Genomic DNA, 13936 nt, shown 5'->3' with positions numbered 1-13936 from the left:
CTGAAGGTCTGGATGGGTCTAAGTCAGATGCCAGAGCTCTTACAGAATAGTAACAGAATCTTTTCTTTAAAAACATTTTTAGAAGGAATCAGTCAGATTACTTTTTACCCAACTCCAAATTATGTTTAGTAGGCATGTACACATAGTCTGAGATCTGACATAATCCTCAAAGTAAGTAATATGACAAATGGAAGCTGATGCTGGTTTTGTGTTGCTGTGTAATAGAGTTAGAATAATGACAGGACAATAATATAATAGAATTCTGCAAAGCTTTCACTCAAACTTAAGTGGAAGTAAAATCATGGAAATTAGAAGGACAATAAAATAATGCTTTGTAAAAAGGATAAAGAAATAGTGTTACCCAAGTCTATTAGTGACATAACACAGTATGAATGCACTTAAATTAATGGCATCTTTTACCAGTAGCTATTTTGCAGTTACTGTAATGATGAAAAAATAAACAGAACACTAATATAAAAATGAAAGTGATGTAGGAAACTCATTTGTTTAAATTACGTATCTATATATAGAGAGGCATATGTATCTATATGAAGACAAGCATTTGCATGGATTAGAAGCATTTTATTCCATAAAATTTAATCCTATTAGGATGTGTCGCAGTGCCCAATTTGAAGCAAGTTTCCTGCCACTTGCTATTTTGGCAAAGCTAAGTCATATGGCTTTTTTGTTTCTTTTTCACTTCCTTCATGACAAAAAGGTCTTGCCATGACAAGGCATTTCTAACCAAGAGATCTTTCATTAAATTCAGCTGTGCTGGCATGTATGCATCTTACATGTAAAGCTTTTTTAACCTGGGCTGTATTCTTAAACCTTGCCTAGGAAACTAATCCAACACATTTATAATCCAGTGGGAGTTTGCCTTACAAAAAGGCAAGATAAACATGTTACAGGAACAGTGTCCAAATGTTTGTCAACCACTTGGTTATTTCTCTGGAGATCTATTTTGGGGTATTTTCAGTGTAGAAAAGACTATTTTAGTGGCTGCTGCAGAGTTGTTTATCATCATTGACTGGCAAATAGCCCCTCAAAACCAGATACTATGATGATTTTGGCTACTAGTCTTTTTGCTACTTTATGTTTTTTTAGTTTTTGCTCTATGGAGGAGGGAAGGATTGAAGGGGTGGGGAGGAGTGCAAACCAAAAGCTCTTGGTGTGTTTTAGATTTTTTGTTTTAGTGGTGGTAAAGTTTGACATATTTTGCAAGTCGTGATTGTAAGACTGAATGCTCTTTAAAAACATAAATATAAAGTGTCAGAAGCTCTTGACTAAACTGTAAACAGCCACTACAACTGATTTCAGACAATAATAAAGAGAAGGAGGTTAATTCAGTTCAGGATTTATGAGATCTGGAGGCATGCATACTATAAGTTTCTGCAGCTTCCAGCCAACACTTCCATTTGAAATAATGTCTCACCCTGCTGAGCTACATCATGAGAACTCGCTATAGATATCAAATGGCACCAGTAGCTTTTGAAAGGCTGTTGTATTTTTATAGCTGGGAATTGCTGAAGATACATGTGCAGCTAAATAGATTTATAATGAAGACCTTACCAGTTTTGTGATGTACTTGGATCTAGAAGTGTGATCACTTGCATGCAGAGAAAACCTGCTAAGGTTTCCTCCTGGATCTCGACTGGACTCCTACACTGTGCCACTCTGTGGGATGGCTCTTCCAAGAGTCTCAATAAGGTCTGAACAGCTGAACAACCTGTAATGAGACACTTGATGGAGCTGCCCCACAGGGCCATGTAAAGATCACAGCAGAGAGTGTAAAATTGTTAAAGACACTGCAGGGATGAAACCAGTGAACTCAGTAGCAATGGTGAAAAACCACTATTGCTTTGCTGGTCAGATTGCTCCTGCAGGAGTTACCATATATTATGGGGTGCACTTTGCTGGGTGCTGCTGTGAGGTGCTTTTACTAGTTTAATTGAATGCTTCCTTCCTTAATTGGATATTCACCTCTTACCAAACTAGGTGATTTGAATTTTTAAACAGGCTGTCATAGGACTGATAGCATACAAGGCTCATCTACTTCCCACCTTACAGCTTTTTCTTTCCAGTCACTCATCAAAGTTGTGAGTTGAATTTCTGTCACTGGCCACCAACCTGTGCCCTCTCTGTTGAAATTAGTCTATCAAGGTAACTTGTAAAAAGCAAAGTGCATCAGACATACTCTGCTTTTCTTCCACACAGAAGCCTGAATTGCTGTGCACTAAAGATCATCCACTTGTATTGCCTGGCTTTCAGTAGGCTGTATGCCAGCAGCCAAACACTGTAACTGTGCAGGGTTCCCCAGGCAAACAGAAATATATATCATAAAATATCTTCATAGTCTGGCTTATTTGGGGGATGGGTAAAAATGCCACGTGGGGAGGGTGAGTGGTGGAAGTTGGGCTTTTGATGGAAAGCTTGCCCTCTTCCCTATTAGGAACAAAACCAATATGCATAGGTAAACACTGCAAAAAATCCTATAGAAATCTAAGATTAAGATGGCAAACTGTAACAGTTGCTCCAAAATAGATGTTCTTTAATGTGCTCACTCTTTGGCATTTAGTAAACTTCCAGGGATGGAAAGAAAGTTTAATTTAGAGAAGCCTCCTGCCCTTCTTAGCTAGGGATCAGCTGCCCAACATGAAATAATAATGCATTCAACTGTCCATCTTCTGGTAAGTCACCTTTATCATCACTGCATTCCCCAGCACTAACAGCAAACAGTGAGTATGTTGTATGAATTCAGAGAAGACTGATAGGGGTCTTTGTGGCCTTAATATTTGTGATAATGCATACAGTATAAAAGGAACTAGAACTCTCAATATGAAGGGTCCAACTCATAAAAAATGTATGTACCACTAACAAGGGATTTTCATACACTGTACTTAGTGGGTGAAGAAAAGTAGAATGAGTCTATTTTGAATAAAGAATACTCTTTTGCAATTATATTCCTTCACTTTTTCTGGAGTAGCAACACTTCTTTTCTCACATGAGGTATTTGAAGTGGAAGAATATTCATATAGGCATCAGTAAAAAAAAAAAATTCACTTATGGAAAAAAGAAAAAGGAGAAGATGAGACAATGAAAGAGGAGCAAAAATCAAGATGGGAAAGAAGAAAATTTAAGGCCCTTGGGAGAACTAGGATTTTGAGTTGTTTGTGATTTTGTGTATGGTATGTTTGTGTTAGGTGATAATTATAACTTGTGGCTGCCTGGAAGAAGTCCTCTGTAACATGAATCACTTTAATAGTCTGATTTTCATTATAAAGAGTCATGGAGTTTTAATGTTATCTGTCCTAATCCAGAAGGATGCAGGTGCATAAATACAAACCAAGCTCTATGCATAGGGGTAATGAGGACAGTGATTTCAGCTACTGTGTGTGCCTTGTGGGAGAAGATCCTTTAGAAGGAAAGACCCCCAGGGACCAGGCAAACACAGCACTCTATACTCAGCTGGCAGAATGACTTTGAGCTATCCAGATGATTTTAGTAGCTTTGCAGTAGCAACTGGGAGGCAATTTCAGGTAAGTATTAAACTGTGGTGTTTTACTTCCTTAAGTACTGAAGGATACACTTAGTAAAGGAAATCTACTCTGTTCATGCTGCTGTCTAATTCAATGCATTTTCAATGCAGGAGTTTTAGCTCTCTGTATAGGATATTGCATTGACAGGTATGTCAATATGGTAAATCAATATACCATTTCCTTATCACACCACAAACATTTTCAAAGGTAAACTAGAAGGGCTTTGTACATAGGTAGGAGAAAATTAAGAATGAGATCTATGTAAGTTGACACAATCTGACATTGTAGAAGATGTGCACAGCATATGTTTGTTATGCAGAAATGATTGAACAGTAAAATCATAACACCAACGTTGCAATTTTATTAGGTTTCAGAGTTAACAGGTGCTAGTAGTAATTCTGCACACATCCAGAATTCTGCACACTTGTTTGTGCTCCTTTGTGAGGGTGAAATTACTACCTAAAAATAAAAACTAAAAATCTGAAGTACAGGTCAGCAGAAAAAGGTGAATTGCTTAGTCATCTGTGTGATAACCTGATATCTAGGGAAATTTCTTACAATCCCAAGGAGTAAACTGTGTGCCACATCTTGGTCATGGACTGGAAGGAGACAACTGTCTAACAAACTAAATATGAAAGGTCTAAGCTTAAATTCATACCTTTAGTGGGAGAATAATTATTCTAATGTAGTTTATGAGATTGATTTTCTTTGCTGAGGTAACAGGAATATCTCCTCTGATAACTATAGGACAATATCAATATAAAATGGAAACAGCATAAAATCTCAAATTTTTCTCCTGCAAGTATTTTAAAATTTATGTGTGTTTGTGAAATTTTGTGTAGCAATCTGATTACTAAGCTTTTATAGTGTGGTAATTTATGCAGGCTTCCTCCATACTCTGATACAATGGGAAAATTAAATTATTAATTAATTAAAATAGTAAAATTAAGAGCCAAAATGGGGTGGCTTGTGGCAGAATGAACATTGTTTGGAGGGGATGTTGTGGGGTTTTTTTCATTATCAGTTGAACCTTTTTCTTTCAACTATTAAATTTTATTCAGAAAGATTGTTCTTGGTATAATTGCTGAGAGTTAAGGTTTCATTTAGTGAAGAGCTGAATTACTTTAATCAGAGATGATGTTCTTTCATGCACTATACCTGATAATTTGAATATTATTATTTGATCTATTTAATTTCCTTTAAAAAGTTTTTTTTTTCTTTTGATCATGATCTAAATGCAACTATATTTTGCTCTGATTGCTCAGATTATTAGTTTTAAAAATACAAGACCTTTTTCTCACAGGCAGTATTTTTAATTTAATGATTTAATTCTCCAAGCTGTGTCTTTAATGTGAGTTGTCTCGAATAAGAAAAAAGTCTACCTTTGATTTCTTATTGTTATGGTTACTAAGAGATAAATACAAGTAATTTAATGTTGCATTGTGGAACCAGCTAAAGATTTAATATGAACTGTCCTTGAAATGTGTGTTTTTTTAATTAATGTTAATGCATTTGAAATATTTTCTTAATTCTCAGAAGGATTTATTTATTCTTTCGATTACTGAAAATCTGGTGTTACTGAATTTGATCCAGCTTATTTTTTGAGTGCTGAAGACAGGTGGTCCAGCATTTCTCTGGTTTTGATGTGAGACACTGAATTCATTAACGAAGACCATGAGGAAGTTGTTCACATCCAGGTCATCTGCTGAGATCAGTCCTATGCTTTGGTGTGAGCATTGTCTTTGAGTGAGCTCTGGTGCAGAGTTTGAGGAGAGATGCCAGGGTGCATCATGCCTTTGAGAGGCACAAGGGCCAGGGTACAAGTTTAATGCACTCCATCCTGTGATGCTGTTCCAAAACCATTTTCCAGTGAGCTGCGGGTTCCTTGCAAGCATCAGAGACCAGATGAGACAAGGGCAGCTGGGCCAGGCACTGCATCCAAGGGACCCTGCTGGGGAGCAGGGGCAGCCCCACCTCAGAGCTGCTGCATCCCTGGGGCAGCCAAGGAGGCACAGAGCAGTTTTGTGTTCTGACCCATGCCTTCCTGAACTGTGGCTCTAGAGCTGAGGAGATCTGCTAAGCTGTGCTTATCTGAGAATCCATATTGGAGTTTCTCTTCCCCATTAGTTGTGAAGTGGGGGATTGGAGCATTCTCACCTTCACAGGTCACTGGGAGATGCTAAGAACTGAGTTACCTCTTCTGTTGCTGAAGATGTGCAAGAAAGGAAATGGAAGCAAACTAAGGAAAGCTTTTTATAACCAGTACGTTTGCAGCTGTAATTTTGTATGAAGCTTGGTGGCCCTGAGATGTGGAATTTCTTTTTTTTCCTTCTTATGTTTGTCTTGTTTTCTCCTTTCTAAACTAGATGTTGTACAACGTGGCTTTTCACTTGGTTTGTGAAATTTTTTCTTGCTTTCACAAGAGAAGAAGGTTGCCTTTGTTTTACTTAGCTTTATTTAAAATAATATTTTATTTTAAGGAGGCTATTTTACAGTGTTTGCAGTGCACTTCAATTTTTTATTCTGTCATGCCCTTCCAGTCCCTTGGTGGGATGAGAGGTGAACGTATGTATTATATAATTTATAATTAATTTATGATGAATCACATATGATGAATACTGCTTATTAAATATTAAAGCCTTGTCTACAGTTGTGGCAGTACTATGGCAGTGGCACTCCTGTCTGTTCACATGGTACTATTGAGCAAACTCATTGACTTAGTTTCTGTTTCAGAGTAGTGGCCCTGACTCTGCCTTCCCCCTTCCTCTTGTGCACCAGCAGTTGGGGCTGTAATGAGAGTAGAATCCCTGCAAAACAGAGAAGGAACTGCTGGTACTTGCACAACTCCATAGGGATTGTTATGGTTCCTTGCTGACAGACCCCTCACTGATAGGAGGCTGAGAGGAGTTGGAGAATAACTTAAGAGGAGATAACAGGAGGCCTGGATCTGAACAAGTGTAAAATCCAGGCTAGATTTTGGCAGTCCATTTTGTTAGAGTGAGGACTGGAATTTGTACAAGGGAATAATTTACCTGCAGAGGTTGTTCCAGCCTCTGGAACTAATCAACTCCCAAATAAACTCAGTAAAACAGCAGCAAGAACCAGTGAAGGGGATTGTGTGCTGCCAGTTTAGGGCAGTTTTCTTAATGAAGGCATTTTTCCAAATTAATGACAATGAATCTTTGAAGCAAAAATAGTAGAGAAATCAGAAATAGACAGAGCTCCCCGACTCCTATGAAATCAGGGGAATCCCCCCTTATATTATTATAAGGCAGAAAAGAGAAAGAAGCCTTCTAGTGATGTTTTTGCTCTGCCTTGCCTTCTTCTGGGTGTTGACCTGTGTGTGTCAGTGAATGCAGTGTACAGAAAGGAAAAAATGCTGTCACTGTGTGATGCAACAGACCTTAACCCTGAACTTCTTGCTTCACTGTATTTAGTGCCAGCCCAGCAGGCAGATTTTCTTGTATATTTTCTTGACTCTTGAGTGTCTGTTATAGCAGGTGGATTGGAATGGGCAGGAGAGATCTGAGAATTTCAGTCAGAAAATACAGAATTGATAATTTCATACAGGATGCCATGTAAGACCACATGAAAGTGTGTGCTGTTTTCCTGAGATGACTCCATCCTATGGAACTAAATTAGAAGCAGCAGACAGAGCATTTGAGCACTGAAATTAAAAAAAAACCATCTGTGGTGAGTAACTATGTGACAGGAATGTAATCCTAAGTGATACCAATTAGTACAAGGGAAAAGGAAAGCAGTGTAATTAATTTTGGCTTGATGGCCTGGTATAACCAACTTGTGTTATGTAAAGGCTGTGTGATCAAACATTGAAAAATACTTACAGTACTGATAACAGAAATCAGAAATTCTTTGGATGAGCACCAGGGAAAAAAAATACTAAAACACAGACCTATTACTTCAGAACTTACAGATTTTCTGAGAGCTCAAGGTATAAAAATTGCAATAAAATCTAATTCTAATGACTTTGGTTTTGTTATTTTCTCAAAGACTTCAGAGGATGATTTAATGATATGACAGATGATCAGGAGCTTGTTTTAATATTGATTAAATCACACACAAAGACAAAATTCACAGGCCTTAAAATTACATAAACAAAATTGACTTACAAGATTTGATCTTAATGGGGAGTGATATCTTCATTGGTATTGAGCCTCTGATCTAATATCACTTTATACATACAGCCGTGAAGATTAAAAAAAAAAAAGAACATAACAGAATGTGGAAATTACTAAAGGAAAAATTATGTTCAGTAGCATAGTGCTTTATTTTGTATAGGAGGAAATCACACTGGGGAAACCCTGCCTTTGGTCTTAGGGATGGCATCAGCACTAGGATTGTTATGCATTTGAAAGGAACAGTTTTCATTGAATCTCACATATCTAGTTACATGTTTCTCTTTTCATTTAACTTGAATGAGTAAATTGCAGATAAAAAAATTAGTGACTGCATCTCTTTTTGCATGTTACTAGGCAATTGTTGGAATCCTCACTGATTATAGTAGGCCAGCTTATTCTCATTATTAAATGAGAATGGTCATTAAAATGGCAAACATTTCTGTAGAATTCACTTTACGAAATGTCAGCAAGTTTGTATGTTTTTATTAGTTCCAAATCAGGTATTTCAATAGATCATTTGTAAGTATTCCCAGAGCAATGTCCATTTCTGAATTTTTGAGACCACACAGAGATATTACAAATTAATCAGATTTTCAGATTTCTGCATAATAACTCTGCACATTTATTGTTTAATCCAATTCTAAAATGTTGTTATGATTGACAACTTGCTGTAGAGATGGAAGTCAATTGAATAATATGTAGCAGTCAATTTTATTTGAACCTTAATGTGGTGAAGGTGGTTTTTTTCACATTTCCATTATTTATAAGTTGTTCCCCTTGGAGAATATATAAAAGAATTTGTTTTAAATGAGCTGATAATACCCTCTTTAAAATTTATGACAGAATCGTATCCTTTTTCCTTACAGCACAAGGGTGTGCCAAGAAACTGCTTCTGAATTATCTTGCTATTCATAGGACAAACATAAGAAAACAGCATCTTGTTAAGGTTTGCTTAGAATGGAATTTCAACCACTCATCAGAAAAAAAATTACAAAACAGGAGATATTGTATCAACCAGGAAACCTGGTGCCATTGCCAGAGTTTTCATTATAGGAAACCACAGGACTCTTGCAGCTACATTTGATACTTGCTGTCATTCTCACAACCTCAAAAATCAATGTAGGCCTGATCATGCCATCAGCACTGAAAAATTGGGAATCAGTTGAGCCCTTCACCTAGAGGAAATGGAGGATTGGGATGTAGTTTTGAAAACATCTTGGTACTTTCTTACAAATGATAGGATGTTTTTATTTTTCTTCCTCCCTTTCAAATCTGTATTGCAGACTTCAGCAAAATCTACTAGGGCTGGACTGTGTTCTAAGCTTAGCAAGTCATTAGTGCCCAGCATATTGTTCGATTGTTGGATATTGATCATCTCAATAAATGCTGGAAATCCTTGGTTTCACAGAATTTTGCTCATCCTCCACATGCAATTTAAAAACCAAGCTGTCATATGGAAGCATACCAGTTTTCAGTTTTCATAGTCCCTTTTTATTGTGCCTAGTAGAGCCTTTGCTGCCTCAGTAACTGAAAAAAGAAAATACTTTATTAAGATAGAAAGTAGATGTGACTTGATTGTTTTCCAGATAATTTTTGCTTTCAGAAATTGCAATGGCTGATGCTCACCTAAGCGTAAAAAAATGCAGTTCCCACACGCACGGAGTGCTCATGTACTGTATGTAAATTGATGTATAATGCAACCCACATTAGCTGAGTTGATGATAGCTTCAGTTTCACTGCTGTCAGATTTCTGTAACTCTTTGAATGAGTTGGCTGGTCTGAATGAACGTTAGCATAATTTATGCAGCTGATAAGCGATTTGAGTGCTTGAGTTATTGATAAAGCACTTTAACATATCATTTTCAGCTTCATGTTATGTGACATCAGAGTAGAAGGTAATGTGGCAGTCCCCAGGCTTGATATTAAAGTCAATCTGTTCCCTGGATTTCAGAGGCCAGAGGAAACACAGTGCTGCCTGATACGAGCCCAGCAGACCAGCACCAGCCCAGTCAGTCCCATCCTGCATTCCCTGTTGGGCCACAGGTCAGTATCTTTCCTTTTAACTAATTGAGATGTGCAATTTGATGAAAAATAAATAACTGTGATTGATCATCTTTGATATGTGTAATGTAGAAAATGTGATTCTCTTTGGCTGCATTCAGTGTTACAAAAGGGAACATGTATGTATCGTATATTTTAAAAGTCAAGTTGGCACGATTACATTTTGCATGCTTTTCTAAAATAAAACCTAAGAAGTTTTACATATTTAAGAATTTAAAATATTTTAATTTATTACGTAAATTACTTCTGAAATTAATGTAATAATTTAATATTAAAAAGCTTTTGCCATTTTAATGCAGAATTATTGTCTCTGACAATATGTCTGTCCCACACAGCTCCTGTAGTAGTAAAAGTATTTCATTATCTTTTATACCAGATATTTATTTTCTTTACAGCAGCATATTGACATAGTAGTATGGCACTTCATAAGATTTTAAAATATTTCCCATCTCACTTCAAAAATTTTATCCAGTTCAGCTGTACTCAAAAAGATACTCAATATTCTTCGACTTCCCAGGACAGTCTTGGTCCACAAAACTTTTAGTAGTTGTCACTGTAGTGTTTTCTGCTGTTATCAGTCAGTATACAACCAGGAATTTTAGGGAAATGTTGGCATTTAGGTACTTATAGGCTAGGTTGAGCCTTCTTTCGCTCATGAATTATCTTTTGTGTATGTGTAATGAATTTTCCAGTCTAGATTCAGCTGGGATTGCTACTATGTTGTTTGACTGAGGCTTACAGTTTCAGACTGTCATATTTGTCAAACCTTTCTGTGTTGGTGGAAATGTATGCTTTAAGGTACTGGAAGCAGTGCATGTCTGTAATGGAACACGAAAAGATCTCAAGCCAGAAGGGCTGTAAGTGTGCAATACTGAGCTATACACAGTAAAATAGGTTTGTGTCTGTGGTTTCTTCCAGCCACTACTGACAGCCCAACAGTTAGCCTCAGCAGTAGCAGGGGTGATGCCAGGAGGCACTCCAGCCCTGAATCAGCCAATCCTCATTCCTTTCAACATGGCTGGGCAGCTGGGGGGCCAACAAGGACTCGTCCTAACTCTACCTACAGCAAATCTCACCAACATCCAAGGACTGGTAGCAGCAGCTGCAGCAGGAGGCATCATGACTTTGCCATTGCAAAATCTACAAGGTAAGTAATGTTCATAATTTTTCTAACAGGTTCTTTCACCTCTTTTATGCCATCTCTTTCTTTTAAATGGAGTGATCTCTTTTTCAAATTAAGTGTTGCTCTCCATGAATATTGAAAAATAATACCTGGATTGTTTTTAATGCTTGAGAGATACTTAAGGGCTATTTGCCTTTTTATAAAAACATATTGGAGGTTGAGTCTTACATTCTATGGGTCAGTAATGTAAACCACTTGAATGACTCATAAGGTTTTTCTGTCATCCGTGATCAATGTTTTCTACTCACAGATCACTTTGAAATTTCAAACTTTAAAATAATAGAATAATAGAATATCAAGGGTTTGGAATGGACTTTAAAGATTATCTAGTCCCACCTGCCATGGGCAGAGACACCTCCCCCTACACCAAGTTGCTCAGTGTCTTATCCAACCTGTCATGGCTGGGGCATCCCCAGCCTCCCTGGGCAACCTGTTCCACTATCTTATCACCCCCACAGTGAAAAATTTCTTCATAATACCTAACCTAAATCTTCCCTCCTTCAATTTTTACCTATTATTGCTTGTCCTATCACTACAGTTCCTGAAAAACAGTCCCTTTCCAGCTTACTAGTACAACCCCTTTAGATACTGAAAGTTTGCCATGAGGTCTCCATGCAACCTGCTCTTCTCCAGGCTGAACTGCCTCAGCTTTCTCAGTCTGTGTTCATAGGGAAGGTGCTCCAGTCATCTTACAAACTTTATGGCCCTCTTCTGGACTTGCTCCAACAGTTCCATGTCCTTTTTATGTTGGGGGCACCAGAACTGAATGCAGCACTCCAGGTGGGATCTCCCATGAGCAGGGTAGAGGGGCAGAATCACCTCCTTTGACCCTCTGGCCAGGCTCCTTGTGATCCAGCCCAGGATTAGATTGGATTTCTGGGCTGTGAGCACACACTGCTGGCTCGTGGAGTTTTTCATCACCTGTCACCCCCAGGTCTTTCTTAGCAAGGCTGCTCTCAATCACTTCTCTGCCCAACCCATTGGTGTGTCTGGCATTGCTGTGACCCGTGTGCAGGACCCTGGGCTTTGCTTTGTTAAACTTCTTGAGGTTTGCTTCAGCCCACATCTCAATCCTGTCAAGGACCCTCTGTATGCCATTATCCCTTCCCTCCAAGCTGATTAAAGCAGTGGTGCAAATTAAAATAACATAAAATAGAGTATTGCATAAAAATAACTTAAAAAAAGAAGTTGCAATAGAATCAAAGTTTTCTTATCTGTCATCCATGTCCCAGATATATGTTTTCATTCTTGCTGTGGGAGGTCTGCTTTATCAATAAATTCTGCCATCCTCTTTCAAGTTGTTGAGAGAGTTGCATGACTCCAAAGTAACTAGGAAAAAGTTAATCTCTGTATATATCCTATCTATTGTCTGAACTGTTTTGTGTTTGCAATGGTTCTACCCTGAGGGATCTGCTACATTTTCCCTATCGCATAAAATCAGACTGAAAACAATTCTATAAGATCCCTTCCCTGTTCAATCAATGTCTAACACTGTTAGGAGCAGGACTCAATCCAAGTACATATGATATAAAATACAGATATATTTATTTACTATTCCTAACTACGTTGATTCTTCTCAGAATGTAATTGCTGTTGAGCAGAACAGAACAAAACACAGCAAGATAATGTTAGCCAATATCTTGCAACAGAATTGTATAATTTTAATGGAAGAGGACAGTAAAGGAAGTGAAAGTCCAGAGTGAAAATGATAAAGGTGTGAGTAGGAAGTGTAAAAAGAAAGCTTCAATTCTTTAGATTTATTTATTGTTATTTCTTCTTAATGTAAATGGTACAAAATATTATCCTCCTACAAAATGGTAATTTTTAAAAAATTAATCCTCTGCACTGTGCCCTAAATACCTTTTTTAGTCATCAAACTCAGGTGGCTGCTGATTACCAGATGCATTGTTTGAAGCACCAGATCCTACAGGTTGTCAAAAAGAGAAAACAAAGAGACAGCTCTTGTGTTGAACAAACTCTCTTACAAAGTGCATGCATAGTACTCTCACCTGTTGGAGCAACTACTTGCCTTTACCTTGTGCATGTTTTAAAGTTTAATGTCAACAGACCTCTCTTATCATAGTTGTAAATGGTTTTCACTTTAATGTTTAAAATAATGTCTCTCTCATACCATTAAGCTGCACCAAAGAACCTGTCATTCATAAATGATAGATGAAAAGGACACACTAATGCACAAATTTTGCTTGTTTAAAATTTGAGAGTGCATGTAAAGTAGGAACGGGAGATTAAAAAAATAATGCAAGAACAGGAGCGGGTAAAAGCAGATATAACAAAGTGAAGGGGAAGTAGCTTTTTAGCGTAGGTGGATGATGAAATCTTAATGAAGAAACAGGCATTATAAAAACGTATCCTTCCACTCTGGAGGGCTCCAGGTTAGAGTTGCTGGGTATGTAGTATTATGAATAAACATAAGCTTGTGCAGTTCTTACGTCATTTATTCACCCTGTGTTGCAGAGCTGGAGGGTAGGGATTGAGCCAGGCAACCTTTGCTCTTTAGTTTAGCCATGGATGTCTAATTGCTAGCTAAAAGACGTAACTTTGCTGCCAAATAAATTTTGCAAGCAATGACCTTATGAGATGAAAAGGTTTCCTTTATAATCTTTACTGGTGGATAGAAGCCTGGGATCAAATAGGAGCAGCAGGTTCAGTTCCCTATCTATGAACACAATCACACCTTCCATAATGTATCTGAAAGGAACAGATCTCATGAATTTATTTAGTTGTCTTGATGTTTGTTATCTTCTCTACCCTTCCTTCCCGATCTTCTAAGCAAGTGCTACTGCCTGCCCTCAGTTTTTGGAAGTGAAACTGATACACAAGGCAGCAAAGTAACCTAGTCAAGATAGCTCCTACCATCCTGAATCACAGCTGTAAGAACTGCCATTGTTTGCTCTGTAGCCCATTGTCCCATGCATGAATGCATGAAGATAGGAACCAGGTGAGAGTGTTGTGTGGTATCATCAGTTCCATTGAACCTGACTGACTTCTGGTCC

The 13936-nt window shown here is 37.7% G+C and overlaps 1 protein-coding gene across 4 annotated transcripts in view; it reads left to right on the top strand.

Moving 5' to 3' along the window:
- Nucleotides 1-13936, top strand: part of POU6F2 (POU class 6 homeobox 2) — a 306702-nt gene that overhangs the window by 125277 nt on the left and 167489 nt on the right. For all 4 annotated transcript variants that reach the window (XM_079301926.1, XM_079301927.1, XM_079301928.1 and 1 more), the window contains 2 exons: nucleotides 9630-9721; nucleotides 10658-10886. In XM_079301926.1, the coding sequence (XP_079158052.1) occupies nucleotides 9630-9721; nucleotides 10658-10886 (321 nt within the window). The remainder of the gene's footprint in view (nucleotides 1-9629; nucleotides 9722-10657; nucleotides 10887-13936) is intronic.

The sequence above is a fragment of the Erithacus rubecula genome (genome assembly GCF_903797595.1).
Source record: "Erithacus rubecula genome assembly, chromosome: 3".
In the NCBI taxonomy this organism is placed as follows: domain Eukaryota; kingdom Metazoa; phylum Chordata; class Aves; order Passeriformes; family Muscicapidae; genus Erithacus; species Erithacus rubecula.
This window is presented reverse-complemented; position numbering and strand designations above follow the sequence as displayed.